The sequence below is a fragment of the Sceloporus occidentalis genome, unplaced genomic scaffold, assembly GCF_023333645.1.
Source record: "Sceloporus occidentalis isolate IW3139 unplaced genomic scaffold, rSceOcc1.0.p SCAF_5, whole genome shotgun sequence".
In the NCBI taxonomy this organism is placed as follows: Eukaryota; Metazoa; Chordata; class Lepidosauria; order Squamata; family Phrynosomatidae; genus Sceloporus; species Sceloporus occidentalis.
The window spans coordinates 4038713-4058099 of record NW_028316985.1 but is presented as its reverse complement, the minus strand read 5'-3'; the positions used below and the strand labels follow the sequence as shown (position 1 = coordinate 4058099).

The window sequence follows — 19387 nt, the reverse complement described above, 5'->3', positions numbered from 1 at the left end:
CCCCCCCCGTGTAAAAGAAAAAGTGCGTATGCTTGAGCCCCATTACAAGTAATGGGGCTTGTGCTCGCAGCGGCGTGTGCCATGGGCGTGCATGCCATTGTTTCTTCCGGTGTGCACCGCCACTTCTTCTGGCACTGCTTTCAGTATATGCTGAAAGCAGCGTATAATGTGCCCGCGTATGATGCAGGCGCACTGTAATAATAATAATAATAATAATAATAATAATAATAACAACATATTTTATTTATATTTCCTGCTTCTCCCAGAGGATCGAAGTGGGATTACAGCAGAATATAAAACAGACAATATATAATTACAGTTAAAAATACAATTAACCATCATATATACAATAATTATTAAAAAGAATTTATAAAAATAATATATATCTACAAAACATACAGTGTGCCAGTTCTAATTGGGATCTTGCTTAATTTCTATAGAGGGATAGACTTTATAAAGAGTTAGGAGGGTACCCTAATTGGAAGAGATAAGTTCTTAACGCCTTCTTGAAAATTTCCAACATAGGGATGCAGCATATCTCTTCTGGGAGGTTGTTCCAATGTGTGGGAGCCATGGCCGAAAGTGTTCTATGGTGGGTAGAAATTAATCTCACCCTAGGGTGCTCAAGTATGAGCTTCCCTATTGTTCTGAAGGTGCGGGGCGGATTATGTAGGGAGAGGCGTTCCCTCAAGTAACTCGGGCCCAAGCCATGTAGGGCTTCAAAGGTAATAACCAACACTTTGTATTGGGCTCGGAAGCTAATTGGCAGCCAGTGTAAAGATTTTAATACCGGTGTAATATAATCAGATCTTGATGTTCCTGTGACCAATCTGGCTGCAGCATTTTGAACTAGCTGAAGCTTCCGAACCTGGTACAAAGGTAGCCCCATGTAGAGCGCATTACAGAAATCTAAACGAGAGGTTACCAGTGCGTGTACTACAGTTTCAAGGTCCTTTTGGTCCAGACAGGGACACAGTTGGCATATCAGCCGAAGCTGGTACCAAGCACTCCTGGCCATCACATCCACTTGGGATGGTAACTGTAGAGATGAGACCAGGAGTACTCCCAAACTGCGAACTTTGTCCTTTAGGGAGAGTGTGACCCCATCCAGGAAAGGATAACAAATTCCTCTGCATATACACACACACACACACACACACACACACACACACACACAGTGAGCCCGTGCCATATGTGGGCCTCACTTCCAAAGCTTTCAGGATATACTGATGCTGCGGGACAATCTAATGAATGGTATGTGCACTGTACAGCACCGCATGCATGCGCCCCATTATTTTCAATGGGGCACGAGCATACCCGATTTTCTCCTGATGTGGGGGTGGGTGGGTCTAGAACAGATCTGTGTAAGGGAAGGGAGCACTGTATACACACACACACACACACACACACACACACACACCTGCCTTTCTGACTTATAAGCAACTTCAAATTCTGCTTCACAGCTCCAAACATAATCCACACACACACATCAATAAATACACTGCTGCTTCAGACATAACACTCAAGCAAACAAACATTCCAACTGTCAACAGTCAACAGTTACCTGTCAATCAAAATATTTTTTCTGTTGTTTAAAGGCCTATTACACCAACCATTTCTTACCCACCTCTCCCCATCGATTGAAGCGGGGGACAACAATTAACAGATAGACAGCTTCGGTTAAAACACATCAGTTTGAAATGACAGACAACATATGTACATATTAAAACAATCCACATTTAAATTTAATCATTTAAAATTCACAATTTTAAAAAATCATCTGGGTAAGCCTGCCAGAAAAGACAGGTCTTCAATGTTATTTTAAATTCAGACAGCGTATTCAGCTGTCAAATCTCTTCTGGCAGGTCATTCCATAGCTTTGGGGCAGCTGAATGGAGAAAATGTCCGCCAAAGACCTGAGTTTATGGGTAGATTGTATGGGAGGAAATACAAAAGGGGGAACAAAAGGAAATGAAAAGGGACCAAATGTCGATGTGAAAGAAATATGCACTTGGAAGGAAGGAATATAAAGAAAGATGAAATTTATTTTGGGGGAAAAAAAGATAAGGATGAAGAAAGAAAAGCATGAAGGGAAGGTTGAATATGAAGAAATAAAAGAAAAAACATATTTATGGGAAAGAAAGATATATGTGGAAGAAAGGAAAGAAGGAGAAAATATATGTGGGGGGAAGAACAAACTATAGGAAAGAATAATAGAGGTTCAATGAAAGAAAAGAAATGAAAGAAAATGAAAGATGTGTTTGCGCAAGGAAGGAGAAAAATTGTATGAAAAAGAGAAGATGAAGTAAGAAGAGAAAACCATGAGAAGGTTGAATATGAAGACATAAAAGAAAAAAGATATGTAAGGGAAAGAATGATATATGTGGAAGGAAGGAAAGAAGGAGATTGTGTATGTGAAAAAAGCAGAATACTGTATAAGAAAAATACAAGAATGTTCAATAAGAAGAAATGAAAAAAATAAAATCTGTGTATAAGAAAGAAGGAAAGAAAGAAAGAGAAGAGAAAATATATGTAGAAAAGAAAAACAAGATAAGGATGAAGAAAGAAGACAAAACTATGAAAAGATTGAACATAAAGAAATAAAAACAGCATGTATGGGATATATATGGAAGGAAGGAAGGAAGGAAGGAAGGAAGGAAGGAAGGAAGGAGAAAATGTATGCAGAAAAGAAAAGCAGAACATAAGAATGCAGAAAAAAGATGAGAAGACTCAATAGGAAGAAATGAAAGAAAATAAAAGATGTGTATGGGGAAGAAAGAAAGGTTCAAGAAAAGAAAGGTGGAGAAAATTATGTAGAAAAGAAAATCAGAAGGTAAGGGTGAAGAAAGAAGATAACTATATGGGAGAATATTAAGAACTGAAAACAGAATATGAAGAACTGAAAGTCAGAAGGCTACATCTGGGAAAGAGAAAGAGAAAGAAAGTCAGAAGGAAGTATCTAGGAAAGAGAAAGAGAAAGAAAGTCAGACTCAGAAGGCTGTATCTGGGAAAGAGAAAGAATGAAGAAGAGGCAACGAGGGTGATATGCATTTGTCGAAAAACAGAAAGAAGAATTAGGAAAGAAGGAAGGAAAAAAGAAGAGAAGAAGGAAAGAAAAGAAGGATGACATGCATCTGGAGGGGGGACAGAACAAAAGGATGCGAAGAAAAATTAATGGGGAAAGGTAGAATATAAAGCAATGAAAGAGAAGAAAGGTGTAGAAGGCAAGAAAGGAAGCTGTGCCAAGAAGGAAGGAAGGATGGATGAAATGAAGGAAGAAAACTTTTTATCCTTAATATACTGGATTATCTGTATTGACTATTTTGTTTTACTTTACATTATGTCTCTGGGGGGAGGTATTGTCTCCCCCACCCCTTTTTATTTTAGTATTTTGTTACCTAAATTGCCCCACAATTGCCCTTGATAGGGGGATTAATTATTTTCTTTTATTCTGCATTGTATGTCTGTTTATTGTATTTTTGTAGTTTGTATTATTGGAATAGTAGTACATCTTTTATTCTGTAACTGTTTCTAAAGCATCATAGCTATGGATGGATCTATATAAAACAACAACAACAACAATAGACTATAAGGATGTTGGGTGAAATACAAATAAATTATTATTATTATTATTATTATATACATGAGAGAAAGAAAAATGAGCAGATGCATCTGCCAAAGGAGCAAATAATCTGTACTATCTTGTTTGATTTTGAATTATGTCTGTGGGGTGTCTTTTACTAAATTGTATTTTAATATTGTATCTTAGTGTTTTCTTACCTAAATTTCTCCACAATTGACTTTGATGCGGGGGGGGGTTAATTATTTTTCTTTTATTCTGCATTTTGTGTGTGTGCTTATTGTATCTTAGTCGTTTGTACTATTGGAATAGTTGTGTACATCTTTTATTCTGTCAGTGTTTGTAAAATACCTTGGACATGGGTGGCACTATATTATTATTATTAATAATAATAATAATAATAATAAAGTATAAGGCTTTGTGGCAGAAGAAAAAGGGATTTGGGAAGATACATACATGAGAAAAAGAAAAGTGGACTGATAGGTCTGCCTAAGAAGCAAATAATGCCTCCTGAGGAGAAGCTCCCTCAGTTTGCTTCCATCCACCTCCCTCCTTTTCCCCTCAGTTTTATTAAGCGAGCGGAGGCTCCTCGACGAACTACGACTCCCAGCGGCCTTTGCGGCACAGCCTTCCGCCTGGGTTCCCTTTGCTCCCTCAGCGCCAACCGTCAATCGATTGGCTGCGACCGCCGCCGGCTCTCCCCCCCTCCCGGTGGTTGCTGGGACTTGTAGTTTGGGGCGGGGATTCGCGATGGAGAGGACGACGGCCAGCGGCTCCTTACTGGGAGAGATTGGTGAGTCTGTGAGGGGTTTCCTGAGGGGAGCAATAGCAGCGCCGCCATTTTGGAGGCTCTGGGCCTTCGGGGCTGGAGGCCCCTTTTGCAACGGGCCCACAGCTTCCTCCTCAGGGCCACGCTTTGCTTGTGGACAGTTTCTGAGGCATAAATGCCTTTATTTATGTCATTTTAACAACAAATAAAACCTTTATTAATTAGAAAAAGTCGTTAAAAACAAAAAAACAGTGTTTTACAGCGATTCACTCTCAGCCAGAGACCCTGTTGAAATGTAGTTGACGCATACCTTTTTGTGTACACACACACACATGTAATAAAATAAAAACCTCTGGCAGATGTTGACCAAAGAACTGCATTATTTTATTTGCAGTTTGCCACATTCACGGGTCCTTCGCCCCGAACCCCAGAGAAGGTGGAGGGACCATTTATACTTCTGCATGGACACGTATTGGTGCAAAAGAGAACCACAAAACAAATAGTGATGATGATGATGATGATGATGATGATGATGATGATGATGATAGATTAACAACAATACTGATCCCTGAGGATAAACCTGCTCTTTATATGATCATTTCTGCACACAAGTTAAGCAAGTAGTAGGGTGATAATATGCACCCTTCCCTGAACTCTTTGCCAATTGGGAACCATTCTAGAGTTGGAAGAGAGCCCAAAAAGGGCCACCCAGTCCAGCCCCATTCTGCCATGCAGGAACTCTCAATCAAAGCATCCGCATTGACAGATGGCCATCCAGCCTCTGCTTAAAGACCTCCAAAGAAGGAGACCCCACTACCTTCAAAGGGAGTGTTTTGCACTGTTGAACAGCTCTTACTTAAGGGCTGTTCAACAGTGGAACAGACTCCTTCCTCGGAGTGTAGTGGAGTCTCCTTCCTTGGAGGTCTTTAAAGAGAGGCTGGATGGCCATCTGTCAATGGGGATGCTTTGATTGAGAGTTCCTGCATGGCAGAATGGGGCTGGACTGGGTGGCCCTTTTTGGGGTCTTCCAATTCTATGATTCTACTGTCAGGAAGTTCTCCCTAATGTTGAGGTGGAATCTCTTTTCCTATAACTTGAAGCCATTGCTCCATCTCTTATTTTCTGGAGCAGCAGAAAACCAGCTTGCTCCCTCCTCAATATGACACCCCTTCAAATATTTAAACAGGGCTATCATATCACCTCTTCTTTTCTCCAGGCTAAACATCCCCAGCTCCCTAAGTCTCTCCTCATAGGGCCTCATGGTTTCCAGACCCTTCACCATTTTAGTCACTCTCCTTTGGATACATGGCTCCAGTTTCTTAACGCCATTTTTGAATTGTTTTGCCCAGAACTGGTCACAGGATTGTTCCAAGTGAGGCCTGTCCAAAGCAGAATAGAGTGGCACTATTACTTCCCTTGATCTAGACACTTTGCTTCTATTGATGCAGCCAAGAATTGCATAGGTCTTTTTAGCTGCCGCATCATTCTGTTGAGCCTTGTTTGACTTGTAGTCTACTAGGACTCCTTTTCCCCCTTTTTGAAGATGGGGACAACATTTGCCCTCCTCCAGTCTGCTGGGACTTCTCCTGTTCTCCAGGAGTTCTCAAAGATTATTACCAATGGCTCCGATATTACATTTGCCAGCTCTTTTAATACCCTTGGATGGAGTTCAGCTGGTCCTGGAGACTTACATTCATTTAGATTTACCAGGTATTCCTGTACAGTGAGCCTGGGTCATACACAGGTATGGTATATGTGGCTTTAATCATATGCGGGAAGCTGTGTGGGAGCACGTGGGGTGCAAGGGGCAGCATGTCCCATTGGAATGAATAGGGCGCGTGCCCATGGCGTGCGCACCCCACCGCACCACCACATACATGAGCCCCATTCATTCCAATGGGGCTTGAGCATGCACGGAATTTGCCTTACGCGGGGAGGTCCAGAACAGATCCCCCACGTAAGCCAAGTGCGCACTGTACTATCTCTTTACTTATTCTGTGCTGAACTTCCCCTATTCTGTCCTCTGCTCCATTATCCTCAGGTTGAGCACCCTTTTCCTTTTCTGAGAAGACTGAGGCAAAGAAGGTGTTGAGTAATTCTGCCTTTTCTCTGTCTCCTGTTAGCATTTTGCCATCTTCTCCACGCAGTGGCCCTACCGTTTCCTTCTTCTTCCTTTTGCTGCGGACATATCCAAAAAAGCCCTTTTTATTGTTCTTAACCTCTCTAGCAACCCTGAGTTCATTCTGCGCTTTAGCTTTTCTGACTTTACCCTACAAATGCCTGCTATTTCTTTGAATTCCTTTTTCGTGATTTCCCCCTTTTTCCATTTCTTATACATGTTCCGTTTCAAACTTAGCTCAGTTTAAAGTTCCTTAGTCATCCATCCTGGTTTCTTGAGACACCTCCCATTTTTCTTTCTCACTGGAAATGTTTGAAATTGTGCCTTCAGTATCTCCCTTTTGGGAAACTCCCATCCATCCTGAACTCCCTTCTCTTTTAGTATTTCTTAAAACGGGATCACCCTCAATACTTCTCTAAGTTTACTGAAATCCGCTCTCCTAAACTCTAGATGAATGTACGTCTGATGATGCTTGGCTTTCCCTTTCCACTGTACAGTCAGTCCTCCTTATCCATGGACCTTTTGGGCACAGATTCAAGTATCCACGGCTTTAAAATATTTTCTAAAAATATAAATTCTAAGAAGCAAATCTTGATTTTGCCATTTTATATAAGGGACACCATTTTACTATACCATTGTATTTAATGAGATTTGAGCACCCACAGATTTTGGAACTAAACCTCAGCTGATATGAAGGGCCCATGTATAACAAACTCCAGGAGAACATGATCTCTCTCAGCTAAGGATCCCACTACTTGCAAGCCATTAACCAGATTTCTCCCTATTGTGTTCTAACAGTAGCCTCATGCCCTAAGGACAGATTCCTCTTTCGGACTACCAGATATAAATAAGATATTAATAAAGCATAATAGTCCTCTTTTGGACTACCAAATATAAATAAAGCATAATAATAATAATAATAATAATAATATAGTGGCACTCAGATGTCTTTAAGAGCATTCAATAGCTTTCCATGATCTATGCAATCAAAGGCTTAAGACCTTTCAATGTAGCTAAGTTTTAAACGAGGTATGTATAGAAAATTGAAAAGTGGGGAAATCACTAAAGAGAAGTTTAAAAAAATAGCTGTCTTGGAGTTTTCTTGGCATGGGTTATTTGGAAAGGTTTGCCATTACCATCCTCTGAGACGGAGAGAGTGTGACTTGTCCAAAGTTACCCAATGCATTTCAATGGCTGAATAGAAATTCTAACCCTAGTCTCCTGAAGTCCTAGTCCAGTTGTGGCGAACCTATGGCACGCGTGCCAGAGGTGGCACTCAGAGCCCTCTCAGTGGGCACACATGCTGTCACCCTAGCACAGAATGTGTCAGAGTTTCTTACTAGAAAGCCAAAGGGACATGGCACTTTGCAATAAATAAGTGGGGTCTGGGCTGCAGTTTGAGCACTTGGTCTGTAAAAGGTTCACCTAGTCCATCACTCCAACCATTGCACCACACTGGCTTTCACAAATGCACAAAAGCATTTGCAAACTTTATAAACAGACTAAACTTCTTAAAATGGTTTAGAAACCACAGGCAGTTAACACAGCCATTCCCCTCCCCCTAATTTATAATAACTTAGAAAGTCCTTTTTTGTACCTGTGTACTTGGAGTTCCAAGTGCAAACCTCTTCTGATGTTGCACCTACACAGCAGAATTAATGCAGTTTGACACCATTTTAACTGCCATGACTTCATCCTCTGGAATCCTGGGATTTGTAGCTTGTTGTGGCACCATAGATTCATAGATCTGTGAATCATAGTATCATAGACCAACTCTGGCAGAGAAGACCAAATATCTAGCAAAATCACAAATCCCAGAATTCAATAGCATTGAGCCATGGCAGTTAAAGCAGTGTCAAACTACATTAGTTCTGCAGTGTAGATACAGTGTCAGAAGAAAGATCTACTGAGTTTAATGCCACTTGCTCCTTTGTAAGTGTCTAAAAGTTCACTCTCTTAACAGTCCTGTGAATGACCAACAGTGTTAACCATGTGATGGTTCCCGTCAATATTTTGTGTATTGAATTTCCCTCTGACATCACTGTATACAACAGTTTCCAAACCATGATTACTTTTCTGAAATCTGATAGGACACTCGATGCACCTGATGTACTGGGCTGTCATCCATGGGAATGCATTTGTAAATCCTGATGGCAGGGGCATGTGAGGTAGAGCCTGTGGGCAACGTGATGCCCAAGGGTTTTTTTGGCAGCCCCTTGGTTCACCCCAGATCCTCCAACCCTAGTAATACTCCCAAATGGTGTATGGCCACTCCTGGATGCCTTCAGGAACAGTGGCTTAGTAAGAAACATCCTTGTGTCAAAATTACCATTTCCAATCGCAGCTAGAAGTATAGTTTCTTATCTACTGTCCGAAACACTGTGTCTCCCTATACAAACCTGCCAGAATGTTAAGAGCCAGAGGTCCTGCTACCATCATAGGCTCATTTCATAAAGTCATGGGAGAGAACCATCTCAGTGGTTTCTCACAGGCTGTGGAACTCCCTACCACAGCATTCACTTCTGTTGTGAGAGTGTGAAGTGCGGCCTACAGCACTTGCTCATTAAAAACCACCCATGAAACAACCCCAGGCAACACCAGGAGCACTATAATGCATCAGCAAATCCTTCAACCCCTCCCATTGATTTAAATAGTGAAAATTAGCTTAATACAGTCAGCCCTCAGTATCCACAGGCTTGCCATCCACAGAAATAGTCAAAACAATGAAGTGTTGGCCTAAACCAAAACCAGAACATTATGGCAAACAGAAAAGTCTAAGAAAAGGTCATCTCAAAGTAATATGTAAGAAAGTTTTAATATCTAAACTAATAGTGAAAATGACAAGGAGTGTCGTTTTTCCACTGAATAAGACTTTCAGTCAAAATGCATTTGGATATTTTTATACTTTTTATTTTGTATGACCTCTGGAAGTGCACATACTTCTGTATTTCCATGCACTTTGGATGTTGGATATTTGTATACTTTATATTTTGTATATTATTTGGAAACTCATATACTGTATATACTCATGTATAAGTCTAGAAATGTGAGTCAAAAAATTGACCCAAAAAATCTGGGTCAATTTATCCACGGGTCAATGCAAGTGCTGTACCTTAACTCAAAATAAGATCCATCTCCCTCTCTGAGTAGAGTGGCAAAATGTAAGAGCTTTGTCCATCTCGGGACAACCTAAAAGAAGCATCAACCTCCTCTATTCTCTCCACTGTGGTGCTGCTTCTGGCCTTTTTGAATGCTTGGACTGGAAAATAGCAGCATTCTTTGGCATCATTTTCCTTTCCTTCATTCTTTACATCCTTTGTTGCGTGCCCCTAAGTTTTACCCTCAACTTATACATGGCTCATATCAAAATTCATAATTTTGGCCCCAAAACCTGCCCTCGACTTATACATGAGGTCGACTTATAGTTGAGTACATACAGTACTTCCTATCTTTCATGCATATTAGTGTATACACTCCTTGTCGTTTTTGCTTTCTGGCACAGTGTATTTCTTTGTCTACACACTGTTCACCTGGATGCCCGAAAATTACTGTCACTGCCTTTATTTGAATATTTTAGATATTAAAACTTTCTTATGTATTACTTTGAGATTACCTTTTCCTAGACCTTTCTGTTTGCCATACTTGCCATCCACAGATCCAAGTATCCACGGATGGCCAGCCCATGGAACAATCCCCTGTGGATACCGAGGGCCAACTGTATAACCTGGGAAAGTCAGTTGTGGAAACAGAAAGTAGATTTCAGATCACTTCTGGATCGCAGCTTCATGCCAGTTTTCAACTGAATATGCAGCCGTGCCCAACCTGATATAAAGAGACTGGGTTACCTAATGCCATTTGGACCCTTTGGTTATTTGTCCCCGTCGTGGACATTAGCTGTCCTCAGTTTTCACCCCTGCTTCCTCCCCAGGCTTTTGGGCTGACAGGACCCCAGTTCACGAAGCAGCCAGGAGTGGAGAGACCCTGCAGCTGCAACAACTCATTGAGAATGGAGCCTGCGTCAACCTGGTCACCTACGATTCCATCACGCCACTGCATGAGGCCAGTCTCCGTGGTCAGACCCAGTGCGTGAAAATTCTCCTAGCCGCAGGAGCCCAGGTACATGTGGTTCAATCACAGGGGAAGAGTAGTGAGGATTAAGATCAATTTAGGAGCACATAGTACAAGTTTGGGGAATTTCTTTCATGCCAAGGGCCACATTCAGTTTCATTGAAGTTCTCAAAGGGTCATATTTCAGTGATGAGTGGAGCCAAAAATGAAAAGAGGTAGAACTCAAGAGCACCGTCATATTTTTGTTTCAAGCTCTAATCAACCAGGAACTGAGGCTGCTGCTACACTGCAGAATTAATGCAGTTTGACAAGCTAAACATGAGTCAACAGTGTGATGCAGCAGCTAAAAAAGCCAATATCATCCTAGACTGTGTCAATAGGAGTGTAGATCTATTCTGCTTTGGTCAGACCTCACCTGGAATATTCTGTTAAGTTCTGGACACCACAATGCAAGAGGGACACTGACAAGGTGGGGCATGTCCAGAAGAGGGCGATCAAAATGATGAAAAGTCTGGAAACTAAGGCCCTGTCCAGATGGGGCTTTGTGACGCCTTCGTCACATGCTAGGGGTTGGCCGAGGGCGCACCACCCATACGTGCCTCACCCCTAGCACATGACGAGGGCGTCAAAATGGCAGTGCCCTGTATACATGGGCACCGCCATTTTGACGCGAAGGATGCTCAGCGTCCGCATGTCGCGCCCCATTTGTGACATCGCGAGTTCGCCATTGGTGCACTGCGGCATCACAGTGGTGTCGCAGAAAGAACCTGCTTTTTGCAGGTTCTTTTTGCTGTGCAAGGGATCCGCGTAGTTAGTCCTCTGTGGCTTCCTCGCGCAGCAAAACAAGGCGCCGGTAGACCGCCCTTTTTGGGTGGCCCGTACCCCACCTTACTTATACATTCTTACTGGTTTTTTTACCTGTTTTAATAAATAAATAAATAAATAAATAAATAAATAAATAATTTTTTATTTTTATACCGCCCTTCCATAGATCAGGGCGGTTCACAGCAAATATCAATAAAACAATTAAGAATACATAAAAACACCCCTCTCTCACTGACCCCTCCCCCCTGGTAAAAAGCCACCACAGCGGCAAGATAGTCCTCCGCAGTTCTGGGGAGCTTCTTCCCAGGTGACATGCTCTTTGTAAGCCGCCATGAGAACTCCTGGTATAGAGCAGGGTATAAATAATTTAATAAATAAATAAATATGTGCTTCTCTAGATAGCCAGTCAACTTCCCTCATCATATCACTGTGCCTTGGTTTCTCAGGTTTAGTACTTTTTTCCAATTCAAAAGATAGACATGATTCTGATGATTCTGCGCTGCAGAATTAATGCAGTTTGTAGCTGCTTTATCTTCTGTGGCTCAGTGCTATGCAATTCTGGGATCTGTGGTTTTGTGAGATACCCAACAGACTGCAAATCCTTTAAAGGAGCCTTGGTGGTGGAGGGGTTAAATGCTGGTACTGCAGCCAAAAGGTTGTGAGTTTAATCTCAGGGATCCAAGGTTGACTCAGCCTTGCATCCTTCCATAGGTTGCTAAAATGAATACCCAGTTTTTGAGGGCAATTGGCTTACAGACTGTAAACCACTGAGAGTGCTGAGTTCTGTATGAAGTGATGTAGAAATGTAAATGCTATTGCTATGGCTAATACCAGGATTCCATAGGAAGGAGCCATGACAGTTAAAGTGGTGTCATAGAATCATAGAATCACAGAGTTAGAAGAGACCCCATGGGTCATCCAGTCCAATCCCCTTCTGCCATGCAGGAAGATACCATCCAAGCACTCCCTAGGACAGATGGCCATCCAGCCTCTGTTTGGGAACCACCAAAGAAAGAGACTTCAAAACAATCTGAGGCAGCACATTCCACCACTTAACAGCTCTTCTGTCAGGAATTTCCTCCTAATATTTGGCTGGAACCTCTTTTCTTGTAGTTTGAGTCCATTGCTCCATGTCCTAGTAATTGAAGCCATAGAAAACAAGCTTGCTCCATGCTCGATATGACATCCCTTCAAATAGTTAAACATAGCTTTCATGTCACTTCCTATTCCCAGGCTAAACATTCCCAGCTCCCTAAGCCGCTCCTCATAGAGCATGGTTTCCAGACCTTTCACCATTTGGTTGCCCTCTTCTGGACTCATTCCAGCTTATTAACATCCTTCCTAAATTGTGGTGCCCAAAACTGGACACAATATTCCAGGTGAGGCCTGACCAGAAAAGAGCAGCACTATTACTTCCCTCAATCTAGACACTACGCTTGGGGTTGATGCAGCCTAGAATTGCATTGGCTTTTTTAGCTGCTGGATCACTCTGCCGACTCATGGTCTACTAAGAGTCCCAGATCCCTTTCAAATAGGCTGTTGTCATGCCAGGTGCCCCCCCCATTCTATATCTGTGCATTTCATTTTTTTTTTTTTTTTTTTTTTTTGCCTAAGTGTAGTACCTTACGTTTCTCCCTGGTGAAATTAATTTTGTTTGTTTTAGCCCAGTTCTCTAATCTTTTAATGTTAAGATTATTTCCAGTCCTGGTCAAGAGTTCCTTACAAACCAGTTTTGCTTCACAGGTTGATGCTCGAAACATTGACGGGAGCACCCCTCTCTGTGATGCCTGTGCTTCTGGTAGCATTGACTGTGTGAAGGTCCTGCTCTCCCACGGGGCCAAAGTCAACCCACCTCTCTACACGGCTTCTCCCCTCCATGAGGCCTGCATGAATGGTAAGCCAACAGTAGACTTGGGGGGAATTTGGTTGGCTAAATTAGGATGGGCAGAGTGTGGCCTATGGACCACCTACAGCCTCTGGAACCTTGTTTTGTAGTTCCTTCTAGTCCCCACCAGTACACCAAAGCCCTCCATTTTAGAAGCACTTTCTGTCTGAAAACCATGCAAAAATACATAAATTCCTCTAGGGATTAATTTTATAGTTGTTTTGGGATGGGATGCAATCCAGCTCAAGACACAGAGTTCTGGAGTTCTTCACCTCCAGTGAAGCACCACAATGGATGTATGCAGAGGGATCTTGTAACATCTTTGAGACTAACTGTGCAAAAGAAGCTGTAGAATAAGGTGTCTTTATATCAAGTCCATGAAACCTTATGGTACAACTTCTTTTACACAGCTAGTCTCAAAAGTGCTACAAGATCCCATTGCATACTGATATTGCAGATTAACATGGTGATGCCTCTGAATTCTCCCACAATGGATGTGTCCGTCTTTAAAATGCCACAACTCTTTTGTTGCCCAGTCTAGGGATTTTCCATTGATTTGGCCTCTTGGCTTCTTTTCAAGGCAGTGCCGAGTGTGTACGGCTCCTGGTTGATGTTGGTGCAAACCTGGAGGCCCACGACTGCCACTTTGGCACTCCTTTGCATGTAGCATGTGCTAGAGAGCACCTGGATTGTGTGAAGATATTGCTCAATGCAGGTAAGTGGGTGCTGGGCAAGAGTGCCCTCTTCTGTCTACTAGATTCTGTTTGTATGCCACTGTATCCCAGATTGTTAAGGTGGACACTGTATCTGCAGTGCTTATTTAGAACAAGACTACATGTGAAAGGAATCTCTGAGTCCAAGTAGACCACAAGTTGAACATGAGTCAACAGTGCGATGCGGCAGCTAAAAAGGCCAATGCGATTTTAGGCTGCATCAATAGAAGTATAGTGTCTAGATCAAGGGAAGTAATAGTGCCACTCTATTCTGCCTTGGTCAGGCCCCACCTGGAATACTGTGTCCAGTTCTGGGCCTCACAATTCAAAAACGATGTTGAGAAACTGGAGCGTGTCCAAAGGAGGGTGACTAAAATGGTGAAGGGTCTGGAAACCATGCCTTATGAGGAACAACTTAGGGAGCTGGGGATGTTTAGCCTGGAAAGGAAAGGTTAAGAGGTGATATCATAGCCCTATTTAAATATTTGAAGGGGTGTCATATTGAGGAGGGAGAAAGCTTGTTTTCTGCTGCTCCAGAGAACAGGACCCAGATGCAAGCTCCAGGAAAAGAGATTCCACCTCAACATTAGGAGGAACTTCCTGACAGTAAGGGCTGTTCGACAGTGGAACACACTCCCTCAGAGTGTAGTAGTCTCCTTCCTTGGAGGTCTTTAAACAGAGGCTGAATGGCTATCTGTCAGGGATGCTTTGACTGAGAGTTCCTGCATGGCAGGGGGTTAGACTGAATGGCCCTTGTGGTCTCTTCCAACTCTATGATTCTATGAACTTCTCATCAGAAGCTTAAACATAGGATTGTGGCTGTCAGAACACAAGACTGGAAATATTGACCCAAGTGTCTGTCTCTATCAGTAATGCATGGGGATGGTTTTGCCCTTTCTTTTCTCTGAAATAGAGCCTCCAGTACCTGGTACTCATTGGTGGTCTCCCATGCATGTACTGACCAGGGCTGACCCTGCTTCAGATTCCAAGATCAGATGGGATCTGGTACCTTTAGGGTATTTAGGCCCATGTGTGTGTGTGTGTGTGTGTGTGTGTGTGTGTGTACATGTGTGTGCTTTCAAGTTGCCTGTCAACTTATGAATTTCATATGGTTTTTTTGGGCAAGAAATACTCAAGAGTTGTTTTGTCAGTTCCTTCCTCTGAAATATATCCTACAGCACCTGCTATTCCTGGGTAGTCTCTTCCACATACTGACCAGGGTTGACCCTACTTAGCTTCCAAGATCAGATAGGATATGGTGCCTTTAGGGTATTTAAATCTGTGTATGCATATGTATGCGTGTGTTCCTTCAAGTTGTCCATTGACTTATGGTGACCTCATGTATTTTGCAGTTTTCTTAGGCCAGGAATACACAGAGGCTGTTTTGTCAGTTGCACAGCCCACTGAACATTCTACTCATTCTAGGCTCAATTGAGGAAACTTTGGTCCTCCAAATGTTTGGAACGTCAACTCCCACAATCCCTTGCCATCCATGTTGTTGGCAGGAGCTTCTGTGAATAGAAGTCCAAAGCATCTGAAGAACCAAAAATGTTCCTCCATTCCTGGATTCAGCAGAACTTCAAATTCTACAAAAAGCAACAAGGAGCAAACTTGCTTGATGTTTCTTCTTTGCTCTTTCCTGGTAACCCTGATCATGTGTTTTTCTTATTTTAATTTCATTTACGTCGGTGCCATCAGGAGCCAATGTGAATGCTGCCAAACTCCATGAGACTGCCCTCCATCACGCTGCCAAAGTGAAAAATGCTGATCTAGTAGAGATGCTGGTTGAATTTGGGGGGAACATTTGGGCCCGGGACAACCGAGGGAAGAAGCCTTCTGACTACACCTGGAGCAACAGTGCAGCGGCCAAATGCTTTGAGCATTATGAAAGTAAGTGAAAACCAGATCTTGGAAAAGTGTCTTCTTTTTTTTTTTCTTTTCCCTTTTTGACTGTGAATATCAGAAATGCTAGCAAACCAAAACAAAGTCACTCTTATCAGGAGGTCCCTTTGCATTGCTGTCCCCTTGTGGTAATAAAGTTGAACGGGTTTGCTTGTGGATATTTACACTGTGCCAAGGGGATGTTGGTTTGAGGTGCGTGTGTAGACAGATTTGTGTTATGCAAACTTGTACTCTTGGCCAATAATGAAGCACCACACGAAGTACATATTTAAACCATTGTGTAAACAATCAGGGAAAAAAATCACTTTTAAAGCACTGTAATGAGTTAGAAGAACATATGATATGATATGATAGCCCTGTTTAAATATTTGAAAGGATGATATGATAGCCCTGTTTAAATATTTGAAAGGATGTCATGTTGAAGAGGGAGCAAGCTTGTTTTCTGCTGCTCCAGAGAACAGGACCCGGAACAATGGATGCAAGCTACAGGAAAAGAGATTCCATGTGAACATTAGGAGGAACTTCCTGACAGTAAGGACTGTTCGACAGTGGAATGCACTCCCTCGGAGGGTGATAGAGTCTCCTTCCTTGGAGGTCTTTAAACAGAGGCTGGATGGCCATCTGTCAGGGATGCTTTGATTTGGATTTCCTGCATGGCAGGGGGTTGGACTGGATGGCCCTTGCGGTCTCTTCCAACTCTACGATTCTATGATTCTATGATTCTAACAAAGGTAACTTGCTAAGCTTTGAACTAGATATGCCTTTGGCCAGAACCAGTAGGGCTCAGTGTGTGTTTGTGTGTGTTTGTGTGAATTTTAACCTGTATAACACTTCTTACCTCAAATGCTTCCTCTCTATTTCTCATCCCAGAAACTCCCCTGAGCTTGTCCCAGCTCTGTCGACTCAGCCTGAGACGGGCCATCGGCCAGCGAGGCTTGAAGAAGGTTGCCCAGCTCCACATCCCTCCTCGATTAATCAAATTCCTCTCCTACCAGTGACCAACAGCCAAAGTTGCCATGCTGAGGATGCCATTGCCTACATAAACACCCTCTACACATTTCTGGTCATGTTAAATCTCAGGCAACCCTCCCTTCCCTTCCCCCTAAGATGTGGCTTTAATTTAAGGGATGTAAATATTATTTATGAGCAATCGATAGTTTAAAGACTGATCAACAGGGTTCCTCATGGCATCCTGTTCCCATAGTTGCACTTAGCATTTTTATGGTGCTTTTTTGAGCACGCAAAACGCTACAGCACTCACATCTTTCTGAAGATCCCACTATGGTCTTATTATTCCAGCATTGCAGCTGGAAAAGGATACAACACTTGCATCAGGACTGGAAGCAGCGGTTCACAGCTCATTTTTACACGTGCTTACACACTACATAGACTTTGAGGGTGACCACAGAATTAATCCATCAGAGCAAGAAGCACTTAGCACCCTTTGGCACTTTTTCAGGCTGGGACCCACGTTTTGCCCCCTGGCACTCATGTTTAGACACAGCATAGCTAATAAAACAGTGGAATCTCTCATTTCCTCATATGTGTAGTTAGTTGTTTTTTCTGCCTAATTATTGCAGGGATGGACAAGGTCCACAGGCAAACTTTACCCCCGGGACCATGCCGCCTGGTACCTTCTGTGTCAGAGGGGGAAGTGAATTCGCTCGGGGTATTAGCCCAAACTTTAAAAGAGCTATGCAAGGTGCTAAATCTTATAACCCCCTCCCCTATAGACACTTTTTAGTTCCTTTAAAATTTAGATAAAATTTGTAGTTATGGTTTTTAGTGATTTTAGTTGGATTACTTAGCTGGATCTGTAATGGTGGAATACACTGAGCCTTCCCCATTCACTGGCTATGTGACCCAGAACTCTGGGAGCTGCAGGTGTGTCTGATGCCAGCTTTACAGGTGCTTCATAGAGTATATCCTAGGTGAGTGCGTTCCAACCCTAGCTGTGCATTCAGATACATCACTGGTCATAGGAGACTGGAAGCATGACTTTTGGTCACTCCCTCTTCTATGGATGACCTGGAATATGATCTGTATCAGTGTGTCAGAACAAGAATAAACCCATTTCTTTCAATACAGGTGAGCTTTTTGGCTACGTCTCATTTTGGTTATGATTCCTCTGTGCTGGCGGGGGGAGGGGGGTAAGAGGCTAGAGGTCATGGTAGCAGTGGTGTCATTAGGGGGAATGCGGTGGTGTGGCCTGCACCAGGTGACACCTCAGAAGAGGGGTGACACCCACTCAGGCATTCTCCTCACACCATCCCCGTACATGGTCCCCCATGCCACTCCTTGTCCCCCACATGCCACTCCCCACCCCTGCATACCACTCCCTGTCCCTATACAGTCCTATCCTTTTCCTAATCAGGAAAAAGACAGGGTATTACGAGAGTAGGCACCACCACCTGACACCCGGTGTGAGGACACTACTACATAGTAGCCCCCACAGGAGACCTTGTAGGACACACACAGAGAGACACAATGGCAAAGCTTTGATTGTTCCAAATACCCCCAACGCTCTCTAGGAAATGTGAGAGACATTTTTGCCACCGTTTTGTGGGGGTGGAAGGGATTGTGCCACTCTGGCACCAGGAGAGATTTTGTTTTGTTTCCCCTAACAACAGGAAGTGACCAGAAGTCTTTTCCTGCTTGAAAAAAAAAGGGCTAAATTGGATCATCTTACCACAAATGCCTCCACACCCTTACAGCCCACACTTTGCCCACTACTTCTGTTTTATTTATTTCATTTCATTTCTGTGCTGCCTTTCTCCCAGAAAGGGACCTAAGGCCTCTGTTACAATAAAAATTTAAAAGAAAATTAAATTCAATTAACTAATCGTCATCTTTATCATATCCTCCAGCTGTTCTAATTTGGCAGAGACAGTTCTGATTAATCATAGAATTAGAAGGGGCATTGCGAGACATCAAGTGCAAATCCTGTCATTCTATTTTTTTTAAGCTGCTCTTAAAATGTCCCAGTTTCTCTCTCCACCAACTTTCCCCCTTTACCCTCAGCTTATTTCTATTGCTGTAAACTGAATACAAAGTGGTAAAATCATTTGCACTCAGTTAAATCAACAGAGTGTTGAAGAGAGGGGAAAGCCTTGCCCTTTCCAGTCGACTCAGGCAAAAGCAAACTACTGCAGCCTCTCCCATCTTGTCTATTTGCCCTTATTAGTAATTTTTGCCATCTTGACCACACTCTGATATTGCTTGGCTAGACATGATCTGGTTTCCATCTCTGAAATGTTTGGCAGGGTATGCTTTATGTTTATTACTGTTCAGGAGTACAGTAGATTGGAGATGAAAGACAATTATTATTTTAATTTATGCAGTGATAGATTGTTTTTTCTCCAGGACTGGATCTCAGAAGCATATGAAGAAAAGCTTGAAGACAATGCATCATTAAATACAGAACTTTGCTACAGACAGGTGCAGTGGCAAACATTCCAGGTCCAGAGTAATCTGACAGAGAAGGCTAAATAGTTCACGATACTAGAACTTCCTGACAGTAAGGGCT

General features: G+C 42.6%; 2 protein-coding genes across 6 annotated transcripts in view; one reads left to right on the top strand and one right to left on the bottom strand.

The window, feature by feature from the left end:
* TASOR2 (transcription activation suppressor family member 2) overlaps positions 1-4118 on the bottom strand; it is an 83340-nt gene extending 79222 nt beyond the window's left edge. For 2 of the 3 annotated variants that reach the window (XM_089527443.1, XM_089527440.1), the window contains exon 1: positions 4037-4118. The gene's annotated coding sequence lies outside the window, so the exon portion shown is untranslated. Of the gene's footprint in view, positions 1-1420; positions 1544-4036 lie in introns of those variants that run through there. The other variant, XM_089527441.1, reaches the window with a different exon arrangement.
* ASB13 (ankyrin repeat and SOCS box containing 13) lies at positions 1200-18766 on the top strand. 3 transcript variants are annotated; one of them, XM_089527444.1, is made up of 7 exons: positions 1656-1716; positions 4146-4373; positions 10397-10584; positions 13105-13255; positions 13827-13961; positions 15658-15849; positions 16732-18766. In XM_089527444.1, the coding sequence occupies exons 1-7, from the start codon at positions 1701-1703 to the stop codon at positions 16857-16859; spliced, it is 1038 nt and encodes a 345-aa protein (XP_089383570.1). In that variant the 5' UTR covers positions 1656-1700; the 3' UTR covers positions 16860-18766. The 3 variants fall into 3 exon arrangements, with proteins under 3 accessions (XP_089383572.1, XP_089383570.1, XP_089383571.1); XM_089527446.1 differs by lacking the exons at positions 1656-1716; positions 4146-4373 and adding an exon at positions 1200-1254; XM_089527445.1 differs by lacking the exon at positions 1656-1716 and having other exon boundaries at positions 4252-4373.
* Positions 18767-19387: the final 621 nt, after the last annotated feature.

Excerpts from the sequence above, each read along its gene's own strand:
- ASB13 (XM_089527444.1), top strand. Across the intron at positions 4,374-10,396 it reads CTCCTTACTGGGAGAGATTG|GCTTTTGGGCTGACAGGACC; the intron begins GTGAGTCTGTGA and ends CTTCCTCCCCAG. Across the intron at positions 13,962-15,657 it reads GAAGATATTGCTCAATGCAG|GAGCCAATGTGAATGCTGCC; the intron begins GTAAGTGGGTGC and ends CGGTGCCATCAG.